Below are 21,384 nucleotides of genomic sequence, written 5' to 3'. Positions count from 1 at the left end.
ATTGTTTACCGGCTCGCTGTTGACATCGCAACGGTGAGCCGGTGTAATTACAAGAAGCCACCCCATACACTTCAATGGGACGTCTTGTTCCTATACACTTAAATGGGAAGGAGCAGTCTTATTGAAGTGAATGGGACGGCTTCTTGTAATTACACTTGCTCACCGTTGCGATGTCGACAGCGAGCAGGCAAACAATGAAGAGGAGGCGGCGCTGGCATGGAGTGTGGCCTTATATTCAGCGGATACACGGGGTGCCGGGTCAGACCCCCAACGATCAGATATTGATGACCTATCATGGGATAAATCTTAACCATTATCTCACAGCAGCTACTTTGAGCTAATTAAGGGCCTCCCATAAGGATGCCTTCACATGCAGCAGATTTTGTTGCAGAAGATTTCTGTGACTGAAAATCAGTTCCACTCATCTGAATGGGACCTGCAGAAATCCATGTGCTTCCCATCAAAATAACCCCATTCAGATGAACGGAACTGATTTTCAGTCACAGAAAATGAGATTTTGTGAAACTCGCCTGTAAAATCTGTTTCTAGCTTGATTCATTGGGGGACACAGACCATGGGTATAGCTGCTTGCTGCCACTAAGAGGCGACACTAGGCTGAAAACTGTTAGCTCCTCCCCTGCCAGCTATACCCCCTCCGGCCAGGAGAGAGCCTTCAGTTTGTGAAAAAGCAGTAGGAGAAGCAGAAGGATATAACCACATCAACTAATTCCACGGTCAACGGACCCAAACGGAGGTGGGTGCTGTGTCCCCCAATGAATCAAGCGAGAAACAGATTTTACAGTCGAGTTTCACAAAATCTCGTTTTCTCGCTTATATCATTGGGGGACACAGACCATGGGACGTCCGAAAGCAGTCCCTGGGGAGGGAACACCAAACAGAGTGAAGAAGGTAGAGACCCTCGTGACAGTCATCACACCATGGCCTGCAAAACCAGGTGACCCAGAGCGGCGTCCGCAGAAGCGAGTGTGTGAACCCTGTAAAACTTTTTAAAAGTGTGGAGGGAGGACCAGGTCGCGGCTTTACACAACTGAGCCGCCGACGCCCGGTGGAAGTGAGCACAGGAAGACCCAGGTAGTGCCCTGGTAGAATGGGCCGTGATTCCCGGAGGGGGCGTCCTGTCCCGAACGCGGTAACATTCCAAAATAGTGGAGCGAATCCACCTGGAGAGCGTCACCTTTGAAGCTGCCAATCCCTACCTAGAACCGTCAGGAAGGACGAACAAGGCGTCCGTGCGCCGAAAGGGAGCCACGGCCGAAAGGTAAACCCGCAGAGCCTGCACCACGTCCAGACGGTGTAATGACACCTCTCTCGGATGGGAGGGCCTAGGGCAAAAGGACGGAAGGACAATGTCCTCATTGAGGTGAAAAGCCGACACTACCTTGGGTAAAAAGGAAGGGACCGGACGGAGGACCACCTTGTCCTGATGTAAGACCAGGAATGGTTCACGGCATGACAGAGCTGCCAATTCTGAAACCCTTCATATGGATGTGATGGCCACCAGGAAGGCCACTTTCCAGGACAGCAGGCGGAGGGAAGCCTCCTGCAAGGGTTCGAAAGGGGAAACCTGCAGAACTCCCAATACCAAGTTGAGATTCCACGGATGAAGCTGAGGACAGTAAGGCGGAACGGAGTGCGCAACGCCCTGAAGGAAGGTCCTAACCGGACCCAGTCCCGCCAAGGATCGCTGAAAGAAAATGGAAAGGGCCGACACCTGGCCCTTCAAGGAGCTGAGCGCCATGCCCAATTCCAGTCCAGACAGAAGGAAGGCCAAAACGACCAGCAGGGAGAAGGATCTGGGAGATAGGTCCCGCTCCTCACAGGAAGGAAGGACTTCCAGGTTCTATAATATATTCTGGAAGAAGTGGGTTTCCTGGCCCGAATGAGCGTCCGAACCACTGCATCGGAAAAACACCGCTGTTTCAAAAGGAAGGTTTCAAGAGCCACGCCGTCAAACAAAGGGTATCTAAACTCGGGTGGAAGACGGGCCCTTGCGACAGAAGATCGGGTCTGAGAGGGAGCGGGTACGGAACGTCCCCTAGCAGGAGGACAAGATCCGAGTACCATGCCGGCGCGGCCAGTCCGGAGCGATCAGCAGAGTCTGAACGGCCTCCCACTTGATCCTGCAGAGAATCCGAGGCAGGAGGGACCGCGCAGAAAGACAGAAGGTGAACCTGTCCCACGGCGCCACGAGCGGGTCCACTCCGCAATCTGCGGGATCCCTTGTGCGGGCAAAGTAGCACTTAAGCTTGTGATTGAGGCCGGAGGCCATCAGATCCACGTCCGGCCGCCCCAGCGATGAGAGAGAGCGTTGAACACTTCCGGATGGAGAGACCATTCCCTGGAGTCTATCGTCGTCCGGCTCAGGAAATCTGCCGTCCAATTGACAATGCCGGGAATGTGGACCGCCCACAGGGCCAGAACATGGGCCTCCGCCCACCTGAGAATCCTCACCGCCTCCGACATGACGTTCGAGCTGCGAGTCCCCCCCTGATGGTTGACATATGCCACCGCTGTGGCATTGTCTGACTGTACTCAGGCCCCGCAGGAGGGGAGACCAATGGCGCAGTGAGAGGAAAATTGCACAAAGCACCAAGACATTGATGGATAGTCTGGACTCTGACGGAGACCATACGCCCTGGGCAGTCCGAGTGCCGAAGACTCCTCCCCAACCCTGAAGACTGGCGTCGGTCGTAATGACCGTCCATCTGATCGGAAGGAAAGACTTTCCCATCTCCAGGTGAGTTGGGGAGAGCCACTAATGGAGGTCCGACCGAACCTGTTGAGGAAGGGAAAACTGACGATGCAAGGACTCCTGGGATTTGTCCCAGGTCGAGAGGATCGCCCGCTGAAAAGACAGGGTGCGAAATTGAGCGAATGGTACCGCCTCGAACGAGGCCACCATAAGGCCCAACACCCGCATACAAGTCCGGATGGAGACTGTGCGCTGCCGAAGCAAACTAAGCACTGCGCTGCGAAGGTCCTTCACCTTGTCCGCTGGAAGACACACCCGAGCTGCCCCGGAGTCCAGCATCATACCGAGGAACCGAATCCGAGTGGACGGGACCAGGGAGGATTTCCGAAGGTTCACTAGCCACCCGAAGCGGGCGAGAGTGTCCAAGATGATCTGCAGACTCTCCTCGCAATGCCGGAATGACGACACTGACGAGAATGTCGTCCAGGTACGGAATCAAGGTGATGCCCCTGGAGCGAAGGCGGCCCATAAGCGGAGCGAGCACCTTGGGGAACACCCTCTGGCAGAGCGACGAACTGGTAGTGGTCCGAGTGGACCGTGAAGCACAAAAAATGCTGGTGGGCGATCGCGATGGGGACGTACAGGTAGGCGCCCTGGATATCCACGGAAGTTAACCATTCCCCTTGCGCCAAGGAAGCCATCACGGAGCGAAAAGACTCCATGCGAAAACAGCGCACTCGAAGGTAACGGTTTAACCTCTTGAGGTCCAACACCGGACGGACCGCTCCCTCCTTCTTGGGCACAATGAAGAGGTTGGAGTAAAAACCGGAAAACCGCTCCCTTGCCGGAACGGGGAAGATCACTCCCCCTGACCAGCAGATCTTGAACCGCTTGAAAGAAGGCTCCCGCACAAGATGGCTCCCTGGGGGGACGGGACAGAAAAAAACAGTTTGGAGGCATGGATTTGAACTCCAACTTGTAGCCCGAAGTGACCACCTCCAGCGCCAAGGCGTCTGAGATGTGGGCCTGCCAAACCCCCTGAAAAGGAAGGAGCCGACCCCCCCCCCCCCCCCCCACCCAGGAAGGTAGGGGCGCACCTTCATGCAGGGGATTGCTTGTCAGAGGAAGAGCGCTGAGGCTGCGCTCGGTAACGCCAGGTGGGCTGGGGCTTGAACGAAGGCTTCCGCTGTTGCTCCTGGGTGGGCTGCCTTGTGGTCGAGGGAGCTGCCAGGCGGGTGCCCGTGAAGCGGTAAAAGGACGTGGTCGAGAAGAACGCTTGGGTTTTGGCTGCGGAAGATGGGTGCTTTTGCCACCCGTGGCCTCAGAAATGATTTCGTCAAGTTTGGGCCCAAAAAGACGAGAACCAGCGAAGGGAAGGGAGAGAAGGGAACGCTTGGAGGAAGAATCGGCCTGCCAGGCCTTTAACCAGAGTTCCCGCCGAATGGAGACTGCAAAAGGCGGAGGAACGCGCGTCCAGGGCCGCCTCGCAAAGGTACTTCCCTGGCTGGGATATCTGGGCCGCCAGAGCCCGGAGGTCTGTGCGGGAAAGGTCTGAATCTAAATAATGTTGTAAGCGCATGGCCCATTCAGAAATCGCCTTAGCCACCCACGCCGAAGCGAAAATGGGATGGAGTGCCGAACTGGCGGCAGAAAAAAACGACTTCGCCAGCGATTCGACCTGCCGGTCCACGGGGTCCTGCAGAGAGGAGCCGTCCGCAACCCGAATAGTCCACCTTTGGAGGGGAAGACCACTTACTCACCCAATCCGGGGGGAACGGATAAAGAAGGTCCAACGGCTTGGGGATCAGGAAACGTGAACCCGGCTGTTCCCATGCTTTAGCGGTGAGAACGGAAAAGTCGTCATGTACCGGGAACGACTTGGGAGCCCGTTTGCTACGCAGGAAAGAAACTCCCTGGTGACTGGAAAAGGGGCCCCTCCTCGAAGTTGAAAGGTGTCCCGGATTGCCGAAACCAGACTGTCCACTAAGGCGGCCATCTGGGATGAGCGGTCCGGATCTAGATCCGTGTCCGACTCAGCAAGTTCTCCTCCGACGAATGGTCCCCAACCAACGAGGACGCCCTGGACAGCTAACCGGGGGGGAGGAGGAGGAGATGCATCCGAGGAGGAGGGGCGTTCCTGTCTGGGACGCTTGCTGGGGTGCCTGCTCCTGGATGGTGCGCCTTGGAGAGAGCAGGTGGCGCAGGTGACAACGTCTCCACCAAGCGACCCATTAAGGAAAGGGTGGATTGGGAGATCTTAGACAGGTCAGTCACCGCCCGGGACAGGGATTTGGCCAATTCCGGTTCCATACTTCCAGCAGAAAGGTGCACGTCAGTTGACTGCGACTGAGGTGGCACGCTCTGGGTGGCCTTGCATGAGGCGCAGAGGGGGTTCGTCTGACCCCTATGAAACTTCACATTGCATGAAGTGCAGGCATAATGGGTAGCCCTACCAAGGACCTAGGGCGCAGGATCCGCTGGGTCCGACATGACCGGAGGAAGGGAGCCAGAGAGGGTATAGAGGAGGCGAGCAGCGCTGGTCCTACCAGAGTGGAGCAGAGTAACCCTTGTCAGAACGTGTCTCCAGGAGCAGGATGCGGCGGGGAGGTGGTCTGCGGCGAGAAGGACGATCCTCTCAGGGGGAGACGCGCGCACTGCCGATGCACTTCCGAACGGAGCAGGCAGACGGAAGCGCGGTGGGAAAATTAGGCTCCACCCGGCCGAAGCACGGATCAACGGCGTGAACCCCCCCCCCCCCCCCCCCTGCGAGCCGAGGTCGAAGGGGTCCCGGCCGAGGCCAAAGAATGAATGGAAGATGTCTCCCAGGGCCATAAAATGAGACCGCCCGAAATTGCTGAAGCCGCAAGGAGGAAGGCCGCATAGAAACGCTCCCCGATTAAACCCCCCCCCCCCCCCCCCCGTGCCGACGGTGCCCCTGCGGCAGGTCCCCAGGTACAATGATTGTCGACAGAAAATGAGGGGGGGGGGGGGAGGGCTGACCAGAGTGATTTCCAGATAGAGAGAGTCCAGCCCCTAAGCATCTCTGGGAACACAGGACACAGACAGACCTACTTACCTGTCTTCATCTGTGTTCTTCGCCCAAAAGATATGGACCAGCGGTGCCACCTCTTTAGTCCCTGGCACAAGTGACAGGGACCGGGTTGGAGGGCGGGAATAAGTGGCCCCATGGCTGGGGGGAGCAGGAAGGTCAAGCCCTCCTGGTCCACTTTGTCTTCTTGTGGGGGGCAGAGCGGTGGAATAAGCGTCACCGGTCAGCGCCCCCGGGGATGCAGAGCTCTTAGTAGCCCTGGACCCCCAACCTAAAAGAGAAAATAAAAATAAAAGATAAAAATCTTAAAAAAATAAAATAGCCACCCTGGAGAGCAGGAGGTCCGCCTCCTACGAAACTAAGCTAAAAACTGAAGGCTCTCTCCTGGCCGGAGGGGGTATAGCTGGCGGGGGAGGAGCTAACAGTTTTCAGCCTAGTGTCGCCTCCTAGTGGCAGCAAGCAGCTATACCCATGGTCTGTGTCCCCCAATGATATAAGCGAGAAATCTTCTGTAACAAAATCTGCCACATTTGAAGGCACCCTGAAGGCTTACATGATTATATTACCTCAGCCACTATGTTTATGTTCAGGACACAAATTTCTAAATCCTTCTCACTGTGACAAGGAAGTCATTGTGAATATCTCTGCGTCCCTCCACCAATAAACCCACAAGTACAACACACAGAGAAAGGTGGAAGATATACAGCTTTCTAGCTGGAAACCTACTTCAAATGCCAGAAAAAGAAGTGTCCAATTCTCTGATTGGTCAGGGCCTTCTTCAGCAGAAATCGAACAAGTAAATTGTCCAGGTACTGTTCATACTTTAGCACCTGCAGAAAACATGAATACATATAACCCCATGACGTCCTGGGAGGTAATCTTTTTGCCATCTATGTACTTGTTAAAGTCAAGTGAACACATGAACATTTGCATGGATAATTGTTCAAGACAACATTAAAACCAAAGTGCATGAAAAAACAAGATGTGACCGATATAAGAAGTGCCATTCTGTTATACAGTGAGGAACAGAAGTATTTGAACAACCTGCGATTTTGCAAGTTCTCCCACTTAGAAATCATGGAGGGGTCTGAAATTCACATTGTAGGTGCATTCCCACTCAGACAGAATAAAAAAAAAAAAAAAAAAAAAGGAAATCACATTGTATGATTTTTAAAGAATTTATTCATCTTGCACTGCTGAACATAAGTATTTGAACATCTGAGAAAATCAGTAATAATATTTGGTACAGAAGTCTTTGTTTGCAATTACAGAGGTCAAACGTTACCTGTAATTCTTGACCAGGTTCGCACACACTGCAACAGGGATTTTGGCCCACTCCTCCACACAGAACTCCTCTAGATCTGTCAGGTTTCGGGGCTGTCGCTGAGCAACACAGTTTCAGCTCCCTCCAAAGATGTTCTATTGGATTTAAGTCTGGAGACTGGCTAGGCCACTCCAGAACCTTGATATGCTTCTTAAGGAGCCACTCCTTGGTTATCCTGGCAGTGTGCTTCGGGTCATTGCCATGTTGGAAGACCCAGCTACGACCCATCTTCAATGCTCTGACTGAGGGAAGGAGGATGTTGCCCAAAATCTCACAATTAATGGCCCCATTCATCCTCTCCTTAATACAGTGCATTCGTCCTGTCCTCTCCGCAGAAAAGCATCCCCAAAGCATGATGTTACCACCCCCATGCTTCACAGTAGGGATGGTGTTCTTGGGATGCAACTCATCCTTCTTTTTCCTCCAAACACGATGAGTGAAGTTTAGACCAAAAAGTTCTACTTTGGTCTCATCTGACCACATGTCTTTCTCCCATGCCTCCTCTGGATCATCCAGATGGTCATTGGCAAACTTCAGACGGGCCTGGACATGTGATGACTTGAGCAGGGGAACCTTCCATGCAATGCATGATTTGAAACCATGACGGTGTAGTGTTCTACCGACAGTGGCCTTTGAAACTGTGGTCCCAGCTCTCTTCATGTCATTGACCAGATCCTCCCTTGTAGTTCTAGGCTGATTCCTCCCCTTTCTTATCATCAGTGATACCCCATGAGATGAGATCTTGCATGGAGCCCCAGTCCGACTGACAGTCGTCTTTAGCCTCTTTCATTTTTTAACAATTGCTCCAACAGCTGAACTATTTTCACCAAGCTGCTTGTCAGTTGCCCCGTAGCCCTTTCCAGCCTTGTGGAGGTCCACAATTTTGTCTCTGGTGTCTTTTGACAGCTCTTTGTTCTTGCCCATGGTAGTAGTTAGCGTCTGACTGACTGTGGGGTGGACAGGTGTCTTTAAAGAGCTCAGACAGGTGCTACTAAATTAGATTAAGTTAGATTAATGAGTGGAGTAGAGGTGGGACTTTTTAAAAGGCACAGTAACAAGTCTTTAAGAGACAGAATTCTTGCTGTTTCTCAGGTGTTCAAATACTTATGTTCAGCAGTGCAAGACAAATAAATAAAAAAAATAATAATCATACAATATGATTTCCTGATTCTTTAATGCTGTCTCTCAGAGTGGGAATGCACCTACAATGTGAATTTCAGACCCCTCCATGATTTCTAAGTGGGAGAACTTGGAAAATCACAGGGTGTTCAAATACTTCTGTTCCTCACTGTATAATCTGCTCCACCCATTTCCTTCTGTGCCAACTGATGTCCTCCTGCCTGCAAACGTCAATCAAATGATTTCACTTCAGTCTCACTGACCACACAGGCTAAACTAAAGTTACAGACAAGAATTCACATAGTGGCCTGGAAGAGGAGCGGGCAGGGAGGTTCCACCAATTATGGAAGATTGCTTCCAGTCCTGGGTAGTGTTGAGCGAACTTCTGTTTTAAGTTCGGCGTCTAAAGTTCGGCTTCAGGTTAGCGGAGAATCCCGATATGGATTCCGAATTCCGTTGTGGTCCGTAGTAGCGGAATCAATAATGGCCGATTATTGATTCCGCTACCACGGACCACAACGGAATTCGGAATCCATATCGGGATCCTCCGCTAACCGGAAGCCGAACTTTAGACGCCTAACTTAAAACAGAAGTTCGCTCAACACTAGTCCTGGGCTTATTTAGGATGTGCTGGAAATAGGGAATGGCATGTAGATAAGTAATTAACATACAACTTGGGTTTAGTTACATCTGTACAGGAGAGCTTGCTAAGGCGTATTAGGCTTTAACCCCCTAACAGTTACATTACAACTGGTAAAAAAAAAAAAAAAAAACTAAAATGTCACCTTTTTGTAGATTTTGGGGGAGATTTATCAAAACTCGTGTAAAGGAAAACTGGCTTAGTTGTCCATAGCAACCAATAAGATTCCACCTTTCCTTTTTACAGAGCTCCTTTGGCAAATTAAAGGTGGAATCTGAAGTAGAGTTGTTGCAATACCAAATTTTTGATTCGATTTCGATACCATAAAAAAGTATTGCGATACTCTATACCACGCGAAAAAAAATATAAAACCAAAAAAGCCACATGCTTTCCGAAAAAAAAAAAAAAGCCAAATCGCGCAGTTCTTCTTTTTTTTCTGTTCCAGCTTTCACCGCATAGATTTTTTCAATATTTTAATAGTTTGGACGTGGTGATATGTGATATGTTTATTTATTTATTGTTTATATATTTTATATGTAAAATTGGGAAAGGGGGTGATTTATACTTTTTTTTTACTTTTTATTTAATAACTATTTCCCCCCTTAGGGGCTAGAACCTGGGATTTTATCATCCCTCGTCCTATTCACCCTAATAGAGCTCTATTAGGGTGAATAGGACTTCACACTCTCCTTGCTTCCCTGGGCTTTGTGCACATAGCAGCAGCGCGCTCATGTTCTGTGATACTAGACTGCCCAGTATTGAAAAAATGGAAATCCCAGTATCAAAATATCGATACCTGCAACAACCCTAATCTGAAGCCAGTTTTCCCTTAGACCAGGTTTGATAAATGCCCCCCTTTGAATTTATGTCTCAAATAAATAGTTGATACCTTACGCAGGTTAAGTGCATTTTAACCCCTTAGTGGCATAACCAATTTAAGGCTAAAGAACCAATATCAGTGTTCAGTGACCATGAATTTTGCAGGATGAGTTGTTTTTGGGATACACATAAGGGGTCATTAATTAAGACCGGCATGCGGGGAACAAGTATTTGGTTTGACTTATTTGATTCCATGACCAAGATACTGGTAAACATTAGGCTTGTAGCATCAATGAACGTACAAGTTAACAGTAGAGGGGTGATTAGATGAGCAAGAGCATCAGCACAAAACTCTTCTGGGGAGAAAAAAAAAAAAAACTCCCCCCATATGTGACAATCAAAGAGCAAGCCTGCCATCTGATTGATAAAGGGGATACCCTTCCTCTGGGGTCATGTAAACTTATGAAGATGAGGATCTAATTTTCTCCGCTTCACCTTGCAGCCTGTCAGCACATCCCCCACTGCCCCTCTTCCAGACTGTCTGAGATTACATGAGTTGAATGGGGGGCTACTTTAAACTGGAATATTTCAGGCTGCACAGCTTTAAAACAAGACTGGGATTGCACTGTTAGCTGTCATACAACTAGAGAAAACGAGGTGGATGTTTATGCAGCGATCACTAGGACCCGTTTTTTAAGGCGACTTTCACACTAGCATTTCTACACTGCGTGCAGAATTATTAGGCAAATGAGTATTTTGACCACATCATCCTCTTTATGCATGTTGTCTTACTCCAAGCTGTATAGGCTCGAAAGCCTACTACCAATTAAGCATATTAGGTGATGTGCATCTCTGTAATGAGAAGGGGTGTGGTCTAATGACATCAACATCCTATATTAGGTGTGCATAATTATTAGGCAACTTCCTTTCCTTTGGCAAAATGGGTCAAAAGAAGGACTTGACAGGCTCAGAAAAGTAAATAGTGAGATATCTTGCAGAGGGATGCAGCACTCTTAAAATTGCAAAGCTTCTGAAGCGTGATCATCGAACAATCAAGCGTTTCATTCAAAATAGTCAACAGGGTCGCAAGAAGCGTGTGGAAAAACCAAGGCGCAAAATAACTGCCCATGAACTGAGAAAAGTCAAGCGTGCAGATGCCAAGATGCCACTTGCCACCAGTTTGGCCATATTTCAGAGCTGCAACATCACTGGAGTGCCCAAAAGCACAAGGTGTGCAATACTCAGACATGGCCAAGGTAAGAAAGGCTGAAAGACGACCACCACTGAACAAGACACACAAGCTGAAATGTCAAGACTGGGCCAAGAAATATCTCAAGACTGATTTTTCTAAGGTTTTATGGACTGATGAAATGAGAGTGAGTCTTGATGGGCCAGATGGATGGGCCCGTGGCTGGATTGGTAAAGGGCAGAGAGCTCCAGTCCGACTCAGACGCCAGCAAGGTGGAGGTGGAGTACTGGTTTGGGCTGGTATCATCAAAGATGAGCTTGTGGGGCCTTTTCGGGTTGAGGATGGAGTCATGCTCAACTCCCAGTCCTACTGCCAGTTTCTGGAAGACACCTTCTTCAAGCAGTGGTACAGGAAGAAGTCTGCATCCTTCAAGAAAAACATGATTTTCATGCAGGACAATGCTCCATCACACGCGTCCAAGTACTCCACAGCGTGGCTGGCAAGAAAGGGTATAAAAGAAGAAAATCTAATGACATGGCCTCCTTGTTCACCTGATCTGAAACCCATTGAGAACCTGTGGTCCATCATCAAATGTGAGATTTACAAGGAGGGAAAACAGTACACCTCTCTGAACAGTGTCTGGGAGGCTGTGGTTGCTGCTGCACGCAATGTTGATGGTGAACAGATCAAAACACTGACAGAATCCATGGATGGCAGGCTTTTGAGTGTCCTTGCAAAGAAAGGTGGCTATATTGGTCACCGATTTGTTTTTTGTTTTTTTGAATGTCAGAAATGTATATTTGTGAATGTTGAGATGTTATATTGGTTTCACTGGTAAAAATAAATAATTGAAATGGGTATATATTTGTTTTTTGTTAAGTTGCCTAATAATTATGCACAGTAATAGTCACCTGCACACACAGATATCCCCCTAAAATAGCTAAAACTAAAAACAAACTAAAAACTACTTCCAAAAATATTCAGCTTTGATATTAATGAGTTTTTTGGGTTCATTGAGAACATGGTTGTTGTTCAATAATAAAATTAATCCTCAAAAATACAACTTGCCTAATAATTCTGCACTCCCTGTACTTTCCGTTATTGACATCCATCACAGGGTCTCAATAACGGAGAAAAACGCTTCCGTTTTGCCCCCATTCAATGTCAATGGGGACAAAACATAACTGAACAGAACAGAACGCTCCAAAAAGCATTCTGTTTCGTTTGGTTGCGTTCCCATACCGGAGAGCAAACCGCAACAAGCTGCAGTTTTCTTTCTGTCCTGGGATGCGGAGTAAGACGGATCCATCATGACCCACAATGCAAGTCAATGGAGTTTAACTCTGACACTATAGAAAACTGATCCGTCCCCCATTGACTTTCAATGGAGTTCATGACGGATCCGTCTTGGCTATGTTAAAGAGGACCGTTCATCAGTCTAGTCTAATTATTATCCTACCTTATAGGGCGGCCCCCACTGATGCCATGGCACTTTTTTCTTCTTCTACAGAATCCCCCGTTCGTCCGCTGTTAGCCCCATATATATTTTGGCGCCTTATATTATAATGAGGCGACTGTTATACTAGGCAGAGACTTGTATTTTCCCTTGGAGTGGTTATCTTCTCCCTGGCTGTGAGCGCATCCAATCAGAGCGCACCGCTCTTAGCCAGGGAGAATGAGCTCAAGGATGTCTACACGCTCAAGTTCTCGTGAGAACTTGAGCTCATTCTCCCTGGCTAAGAGCGGTGCGCTCTGATTGGATGCGGTCACAGCCAGGGAGAAGATAACCACTCCCAGGGAAAATACAAGTCTCTGCCTAATATAACCAAGAATACAAGTCTCCGCCTAGTATAACTGCGTTGTTTTATTATAATCTAATGCGCCAAAATATACGGGGCCAACAGAGGACAAACGGGGGGGTTCTGTAGAGAAAAAAAAAAAAGAAGAAGAAGTGCCATGGCATCAGTGGGGGCTGCCCTATAAAAGGTAGGATAAAAATTAGACTAGAGCTAGCATGATGAAAGGTCCTCTTTAAAGATAATACAACCGGATCCGTTCATAACGAATGCAGATGGTTGTATTATCAGTAATGGAAGCATTTTTGCAGAGCCCAGCCGAATTCAGCAAAAACGCTAGTGTGAAAGTAGCCTAACAGCTGTATTGCAGTTAGAACAACCTTTAGAAGTGACCCTTTATTCAAAACATAGACTTTTTCTGCTTGAAAAACGGTGTATGGGCTGATCGCTGGTGGTGGTGGTGGTGGGGTGTTTAAACAAGTTGTCCAGACCCTCTCTCTGTCCTAATCTGACATCAGGTGTGGAGAGTATATTCTAAATGTGGGCAGGACAGTTGCCAAGGCGGCCAAGAGACTCCCAGCAAATATCGTGCACATGTTCTATTTTAATTAATGTAAAATTAGGTAGGAGACAGCGGTTGGATAACCCCCTTTAAACAGACTACTAGTCTACATTATTCCTAGTGCATTATAATTCTCTGAATGAATGTTTTACTTCTAGGACAGCACATATTTATTAAAGCATAGTATTGGTGCGATCCAGTTCGGTTTCTTGTTTATACACATATTTAAACTACATTACCTGCACTAGCTGGATTAGAAACTGTGACAGCTTGTCATCAGTCAGATACTTCTCAAGGCATGTAACTGCAAACGACCGTACAATCCTGTCTGGGTAGTTAAAATCCAGCAGTTCCATTGCTTGCTCGGGTCGGATTGGAGGCCAGTCTTTCAGCAGACAGTACATCTGTGTATTGATAACAGTAGAAATTGTATGATTTATTATTAAGTCATGTAATAATGTAATGAATATAAGATATACAACCGTATGAAAATGCTGCACAACAGATTTCAAGCACACAGCTTCTGGTGTTCTGCATGAGAATAATAAGATCCTAGGTCAAAGACTCCTTCCAGTAAGGGATTTAAAGACCATGGACGCCTTTGGGGAGCATTTTTAATTAGTGTATTCTATTATCGTGGGCTAACAATTTTCTAATTGGTCTAGTTTGTCTACCACAGTCTTCAGTTTTTACTGCATCTGTAGACTGATCCTCGTCAAGAGAACTGCTCAGACAGCCCTATCTATAGCACTCATCTCTTTATCCCTAACAGCTCAAACACTCATTTAAACTCAATCAAACTGATAATATGGTTTATGAGCTGAAAAGGGAAAAGGGTTACAGATCAAGCCAACAAAGCAGCTCTATGAAAGATTTCAGTTAAAAGCAGAAAGCACGGTCTGCAGGACAGTGAAAACTGAAAGACAACAAATTGATAATTTTAATAAAGACCAAGTAGAATGCAATAATAAAAACAAAATGCCCCAAAATGAATCCATAGCCTTTATGGCACACCTAAACCTTCGCTGAAACCATTAAGGTTCAGCAGCGCGTCTCAGAGTGCTCTCTGCACGTTCAGGTTTTCCAGCATGTGGAGTATGGATCCATAGATAGTATATATACGTTCCCCGCACACTGGAAAAGCAGAGTAGAGCCCATAAGGCTCCATTCACACGTCCGCAAAATGTGTCCGCAATTTTGCGGAACGGGTGCGGACCCATTCATTCTCTATGGGGACGGAATGGATGCGGACAGCACACAGTGTGCTGTCTGCAGCTGCAATTGCGGAGCGCGACCCCGATTTTGGGTCCGCAGCTCCGCAAAAAGATAGAGCATGTCCTATTCTTGTCCGCAGCTTGCGGACAAGAATAGGCATTTCTATGGGGGTGACGGGCTGGTGTGTTGCGGACCCGCAATTTGCGGGTCCGCAACACACCATGGACATGTGAATGTAGCCTAAAACCTAAATATGCAGAGTGCTCTGAATAGCTGCCACACCTTCATGTTTTTAGCAAAGATTTAGGTCCCCTTTAAAGGGCATCTGTCAGCAGATTTGTACCCATGAAACTGGCTGACCTGTTACATGTGCACTTGGCAGCTGAAGGCATCTGTGTTGGTCCCATGTACATGCTCATTACTTACATGCAATGCCCTCCCCGATCTCTGCCAGGAGGAGGCGTTCCTAGAAGTGAAGCGCACGTTTCCGGCCTCTCAGATGCCATAGTCACATTTGACCATGGCATTTGAGGGGTTAAATGTCCGCAGTTGGCATTACTGTGGATCTCAGACATAAGCCACGGGTGTCTGCTGTATGAAACAGTAGGCACCCGGTAGCGATGACGATCACTTCGCTCCAGAGCAGGAGCCAACATCCGCCGTACTGTCAGGAATGGGGTTAAAGGAGAAATCTGTACAATCTACCTTCGGATATTTTACCGATTTGAGAATAGCACTAACAACTTCCAGAACAAATGCCCTGCTCTACAGCAGTCAAATCACCTTGACTCCAGAGAGTTCAGTTATTGCAATTTTCACAACCTTCTAAGCTGAGGGTCATAAAAGTGAAACTAGAAAGGTTTCTGAATGCTCAGGAAAGAGCAGTCCACGCCTGTTGAAACTGGTTGCCATACATCAACACCGTGATCCTTAAAAGGGCTATTCCAGCATAAAACCTTGATTACCTGTTGACTGGACAGGTGATAAATGTTACATTGTCGGGGGACTGACTGATTTATCTAGATGCATTTGTATGCATGAAACTAATTCATAGACTGCTTACTACTTTGCACCTACTGAGAAAGGTGTGTTACTGAAACATTACAACCGTTCAAAGCTTCCTTCTTTCTGAGTAAGGGTGGCTGCACACGATGGAGATTGCGTGCGGATTTTCGTGCAGAAAAACTGTAGTGTAATACAGTCCTAGTAACGTGTATGAGATTAGACAACTCTCATGTACACTGTTTTTTTCTTAGGTATGGAAATTGACCTGTTGTGCGGATTTTGAAATCTGCAGCTGGTCAATTGTTGTGCTTTTCATGTGCAGATTTTACCCTTCTGCACACAAATCTGCACCGTCTGCAGCCACCCTTATAGTTACTTCCCCTATCACTAAGGAGGCCTTTAAAAAAGTAAGCTCAGAAGCCGGACAGGCTAAAAACCGGAGTACCACTGGCTCGGTCAAAAAATCTTGACACCAAAATAAACATAACTAGAAGTAAAGAAAACTTTTACACTAAACTGTGGTCTGATGAAAGCATTTACAGAAAACAATGTGTCCAGCTGGCGCAACTAGAGGCAGCATAGCCATGTACCATACACTGTTATACATGGAACTCAACAAGTTTAAGTGGCATTTCATTTTGGATTCTGTCATAATAGAAGTCTATTGGCCGCATAACGGATCCGTCTGGTTTCCGTTGTGCAGGAGTCCTCTGCAGCAGCAGCCTAGTTTAATTACTAGTACTCCATTGAAGTGAATGGAGTGAGAACTTGTAATTACACTGCACTTCAGAGATGACAGGCGGTGTAATGAAGAGGAAGCAGCTCTCAAATGTAGCAACACCTACTCTTCAAACTGCTGATCGGCCGGGAGTATCATACCCCCCCCACTGATCATGCTCTATCCTGAGGATAGATAATCAATTTAAGTCTGTGTCTTTGCAGCAGGACTTTGGTAAAAAAATAAAGTAAATAAATAAAATAAATAACTTAGTTGCCTTTGGCTCCAAAGTCTAAAAATGTAGGTGCCAAATAGTTTTTTTTATTTTTATCGTGCTGTGGCGATCTTCTGGAATCCTGAGAAGTACTGCAATAGCAAGAGGACAACTGTTCTTTGCTACAACACGCTTCAGAAACAGCAAACAGATTTACATAATAGGAGAATGTGGGGCGTGATCTGGTACAAATCAATATCCAAAGTCTATTTTACCTGTGAAACATCATCTCTGCAATTCCATTTCACAGCTAGGAGCAGCTTAGGAAGGACTTCTGGAGTATTTTGGCAATAAAGCCTGAAAAAACAAGGAATGAGATCATGATACACTAGCATAAGAAAAGCTTCACCTTTGACTAGTATTGGCTTTGCATTCAGCACAGATAACATCCAGGATTGTGCATCCCAGGACCCTTGACTTTTTTTTCCTTTCTTTCTACGGAGCAGTGAGAGGGCTTAATGTTTGCAGGACAACTTAAAGAGGGTCATTTGCAAACCTGAAATAAGCCTATATTAGGTGTATATCTGGCGCAAATTGCGGCACAAAGGTGCTTCGTGCCCCATTCTGTGACTTTTCCCCGCTCACGCCAGGTCTAAAAAAGGGGCGTGGCGCAGACAGGGATGTCCTACATTTCAAAGTAGCGGTGGGTCCGCTGAAGTTATGTAGAGGCCGGCGGATCCACCGCCAGCTATATGGGATATTAAGACCAGCGCCTACAACGCCGGTCTTAATAAATGACCCCCATAGTATTCATTTGTATAATTCGGGGCTATATAGGATGTTTTGAACGCTTGTTACTAAAAAAATAAAATAAAAATTCATTGGTTGATTGCACTTTGTCTCTGAGAAAGCAAAACAAGAAGCTGCTGCTTCAGAAGTAGCCAGCTCAACATACAAGGAATCCCTCACACACCTAAGGGCGCAAAGAAAGAGACAAGACTGAGCATGTGTGTCCACCTCGGCACATTTACTGAGGCTGACACAGAAGGGCTGCTCAATAGAAAACAGCAGGTGTAGCGATATAAACATTTTACAATTTAAAAGACTGCTTATATGTGTTTATAATAATGGGCTGAAATTATCTATAAAACATATTCTACATGTGATAAGCATTTAAAGTCACAATGTACTTACAAGTGCTTGGCAAGATAAGGTTTAAAGGTAACCAGTCATTAACTATTTGCTATCCTCACTGAGAACAGCATAAAGTAGTGACACACGCTGATTTATCTGCTTATGTTCGGTGGTTGTGGAGCACTTACTATATAAACCTTGCAGTGTGTGCCGGAGAAGAGTTTGACTTAATCATGAGCACCAACTATCCCCACACACCAGCCATTGCCTTTCCTTAAGCCTCATTCACACGGCCATATGAATGGGTCCGCAAAAGTTGTTCCGTTCCACGGCCCTGCAAAAAAATTTAGAGCATGTCCAAGAATAGGCATTTCTATAATGGGCCGCCCGTTCCATTCTGCAAATTGAGGAATGCATGCAGGCGGCATCTGTGTTTTGCAGCTCTGCAATTTGCAGACCACAAAACACAGCGCAGTCGTGTGAATGCGCCCTAAGCCTTATTCACATGCCAGTGTTTTGATCAGTGATTTCCATCAGTGTCTTCGAGCTAACACCAGGACTGGAGCCTCCACAGACATAAGGTATAAGGAAAAGATCTGCACCTGTTCTGTGTATAGAGACGCATCTGGTTTTGGCAAACACTGACTGTGTGAATAAGCCATTAGAAGAAAGCTGTCGATCAGTGGTGGGTGGGTGGTGAAGCTCATGAAGAAGCCAAACTCTTCTATAGCAGTGATGACCTCTCTGTTCTCCATCATGAGCTGCAAGGATTATACAGTAAGTGCTGCATAACCACTGAAAATGGGCCAATAAGATACAGCTTAAATCTTACCAACGTGAACTTCTGTGAGAAGGTGTAGTCGCACACTTAATGTATAGTGCTACTGTCACAATACTTTTACTAGCTACACGCTGGAAAGCATTTATGCTCCATATGAAATCAGACGCAGCATTCACACAGATATGCATACACAACCACCTCAACAGTACATAGGGAACGAGATTGTGTCAACCCAGACCCATTTAGTTTTTGGAATAGAATTTTTGTACAACTACATTTCTATCAGACCCACTGAACATAGAAGCATGAAAGACACCTGTGGCTCCAAAGGAATTCTTTTTCTTGCTCAGTGATTTCAGAGAGAGGGTCCCGAGTAGAAATGGCTTTCAGCTGCTCTTTATCACTTTCTCTGACTTCATTATCTCTGGCTATTCTGCTAGTCTGAAAAAATAACATTACCATAATATATAAATCATACTAATGTTGTTATCGTCTCCCTTGGCATCTTAAACAGTTCACAATACACAAGGAAATAAAAAAGTTGTCCGTTGTAAGAATGCCAACAGACAGCTCCAATACTGTGGAGCGTTAAAGCACCCCTCCGGTTCAGGAAAAAAGTTTGTATAAAGTGGGGAACTAACAGAACACTTATATGGACACCTCCTTTTCATCTTTTAAGCTGCAGATACACTAATTCTTGGACTCCTCTCTGCCATCCAAGATGGCTGCACAACTTATCAAACTGCCTGATACGCACTGCTCATAGGTAGCCAAAGACACTTCCTACATGTCCAGCCTGCTCACAAGCCAATCCGAGAGCAGCAGGAAGTGTCTTAGGTTACCAATTGCACAGTATGCATCAGGCAGTCTGAGAAGTGGTGTGGCCATCTTGGATGGCAAAAGTGGAGCCTGGGAACTGGCAGATCTGCAGCTAAAAAGATGAAAAAGGCGGCATCCGGTTCTGTTTGTTCCACAGTTGGGGTGCATTGGCACGACTGTGCCTTGCTTGCAAATTGTGGATCTGCAAAACACCGATACCGGCCGTGTGCATTCCTCATAGGGCCGGCGATATATAGAAAATGTGATTACTGATAAGAATAGGACATGATCTATAATTTTTGGGGAGCCGCGGAACGGAACAACGGATGTGCATCTTTTGCAGCCTCATTGAAATGAATGGGTCCACACCCGGTGCACAAAATTGCAGAACGGATGTGGATCCATTCATACGTTCGTGTGAATGAGCCCTTAATGTGTTTTTTTTTTTTTTTCTTCATTGAACCAGAGAGTTGCTAAAGGGAACCAAAGCAATATTCTGCAGTATACTGAAAATATAAATATAAAACAGCATTGGCAGAAGAAAAAAAATAAATAAAATCTACTGTATTTACTATAGACTATAATCTGAAATCTCTTGGATGAGGCATAATAAATTTTATTAATTTACCTGTCCGGAATGGCTGTAATTGTAGCCCATCTCTCGCTCTAGAGCTTTGTTTGCATGCTCTTCTATTGCCGTCATATCTGGGAACTTGACTGGGCTACTGAAACAGTCAAATTCAAGCTCTAGGCAGGGAGTTTCCTGAAAAAGTCCAACAACAAAAGAAGTTAAATAAATTAGACACAAATGGGTAACCAATAACTCACTGGTGACAGTAGATTTATGGTCTAGTAACTGAAGCAAAACTCTACAGTCAATTTGCAATAAAATGGATATCTTAGGCCCCTTTCACACGGGCGAGAATTCCGCGCGGGTGCAATGCGTGAGTTGAACGCATTACACCCGCACTGAATCCGGACCTATTCACTTCAATGGGGCTGTGTACATGAGCAGTGATTTTCACGCATCACTTGTGCATTGCGTGAAAATCGCAGCATGCTCTATATTGTGGTGAAGTGAATGGGGCTGCGTGAAAATCGCAAGCATCCGCAAGCAAGTGCGGATGCGGTGCGATTTTCACGCCTGGTTGCTAGGAGACAATCGAGATGGGGACCCGATCTTTATTATTTTCCCTTATAACATGGTTATAAGGGAAAATGGCATTCTTAATACAGACTGCTTAGTAAAATGTCCATTGAGGGGTTAAAAAACAACAAATTTAACTCTCCCCATCCACTTGATTGCGTAGCGGATCTCCTCTTCTTTCTACTTTCTTCAGGACCTGGCTAAAAAACCTTTGATGTCACTGCGCTCATGACATGGTCCATCACCATAGTGATGGACCATGTGATGAGTGCAGTGACGTCATCAAAAAGGTCCTTTAGCCAGGTCCTGAAGAAAGTAGAAAGAAGAGGAGATCCGCTACGCAATCAAAGTGGATGGGGAGAGTTAAATTTATTATTTTTAACCCCTCCATCCCTATTTTACTAAGCAGTCTGTATTAAGAATGCAATTATTTTCCCCATATAACCATGTTATAAGGGAAAATAATAAAATCTACACAACACCGATCCCAAAACCAAACTTCTGTTAAGTCCGGGTTCGGGTACCAAACATGCAGATTTTTCTCACGTGCGTGCAAAACGCATTAAAATGCTTTGCACTAGTGCCAAAAAATTGCGCATTTTCCCGCAACGCACACGCATTTTGTCCGGCCCTCACACACGCCCGTGTGAAAGAGGCCTTACAGTTATATGAAACTAAGGTCCGAGCAAACAGATGGCCATCTACAAGCATAACCATCTCAGGTAGAATTGCCATCCATGTAGTGATGGCTCATGAGATCCAGCCACTTAGCTTTTTGAGCCAAACATATGCATTGCTCTAGATTCTAAAGTTGTCCGTTGATAGGCTCCTGATCTAAATGTTTATTAAAATTGGTGATATTACATATATGCATGCGGTTCTCTTTCCACACATTCTAGGTCTTCTAGGTGTGGCAGCAGCAACAGATTAACCTTCATTTCAGGAAATATTTAACCTTTAAAAAGGGGTTGTCTGACCTGTACCACAATTGTAGATTTATCTGCTCTGCCTAAAGAATCAAAGCCACTTCCCTAGTCACTGGCTCTCTTTTACAAGGTCCCTGTCCCCACTGCTTCTAGTCCTGTGCCGACCGGAAGTATAAAATCCGGTCTGTCATCACTTGGACCATGGCAGCCATTC

The 21,384-nt window shown here is 46.6% G+C and overlaps 1 protein-coding gene across 1 annotated transcript in view; it reads right to left on the bottom strand.

Moving 5' to 3' along the window:
• Nucleotides 1-21,384, bottom strand: part of PIK3CA (phosphatidylinositol-4,5-bisphosphate 3-kinase catalytic subunit alpha) — a 60,880-nt gene that overhangs the window by 13,843 nt on the left and 25,653 nt on the right. The window contains exons 9-13 of the mRNA XM_040428258.1: nt 19,726-19,860; nt 18,595-18,719; nt 16,639-16,720; nt 13,451-13,615; nt 6,489-6,592 (exon numbers count right to left, since the gene is read on the bottom strand). Coding sequence (XP_040284192.1) covers nt 6,489-6,592; nt 13,451-13,615; nt 16,639-16,720; nt 18,595-18,719; nt 19,726-19,860 — 611 coding nt within the window. The remainder of the gene's footprint in view (nt 1-6,488; nt 6,593-13,450; nt 13,616-16,638; nt 16,721-18,594; nt 18,720-19,725; nt 19,861-21,384) is intronic.

The sequence above is a fragment of the Bufo bufo genome, chromosome 4 (assembly GCF_905171765.1).
Source record: "Bufo bufo chromosome 4, aBufBuf1.1, whole genome shotgun sequence".
Lineage (NCBI taxonomy): Eukaryota > Metazoa > Chordata > Amphibia > Anura > Bufonidae > Bufo > Bufo bufo.
This window is presented reverse-complemented; position numbering and strand designations above follow the sequence as displayed.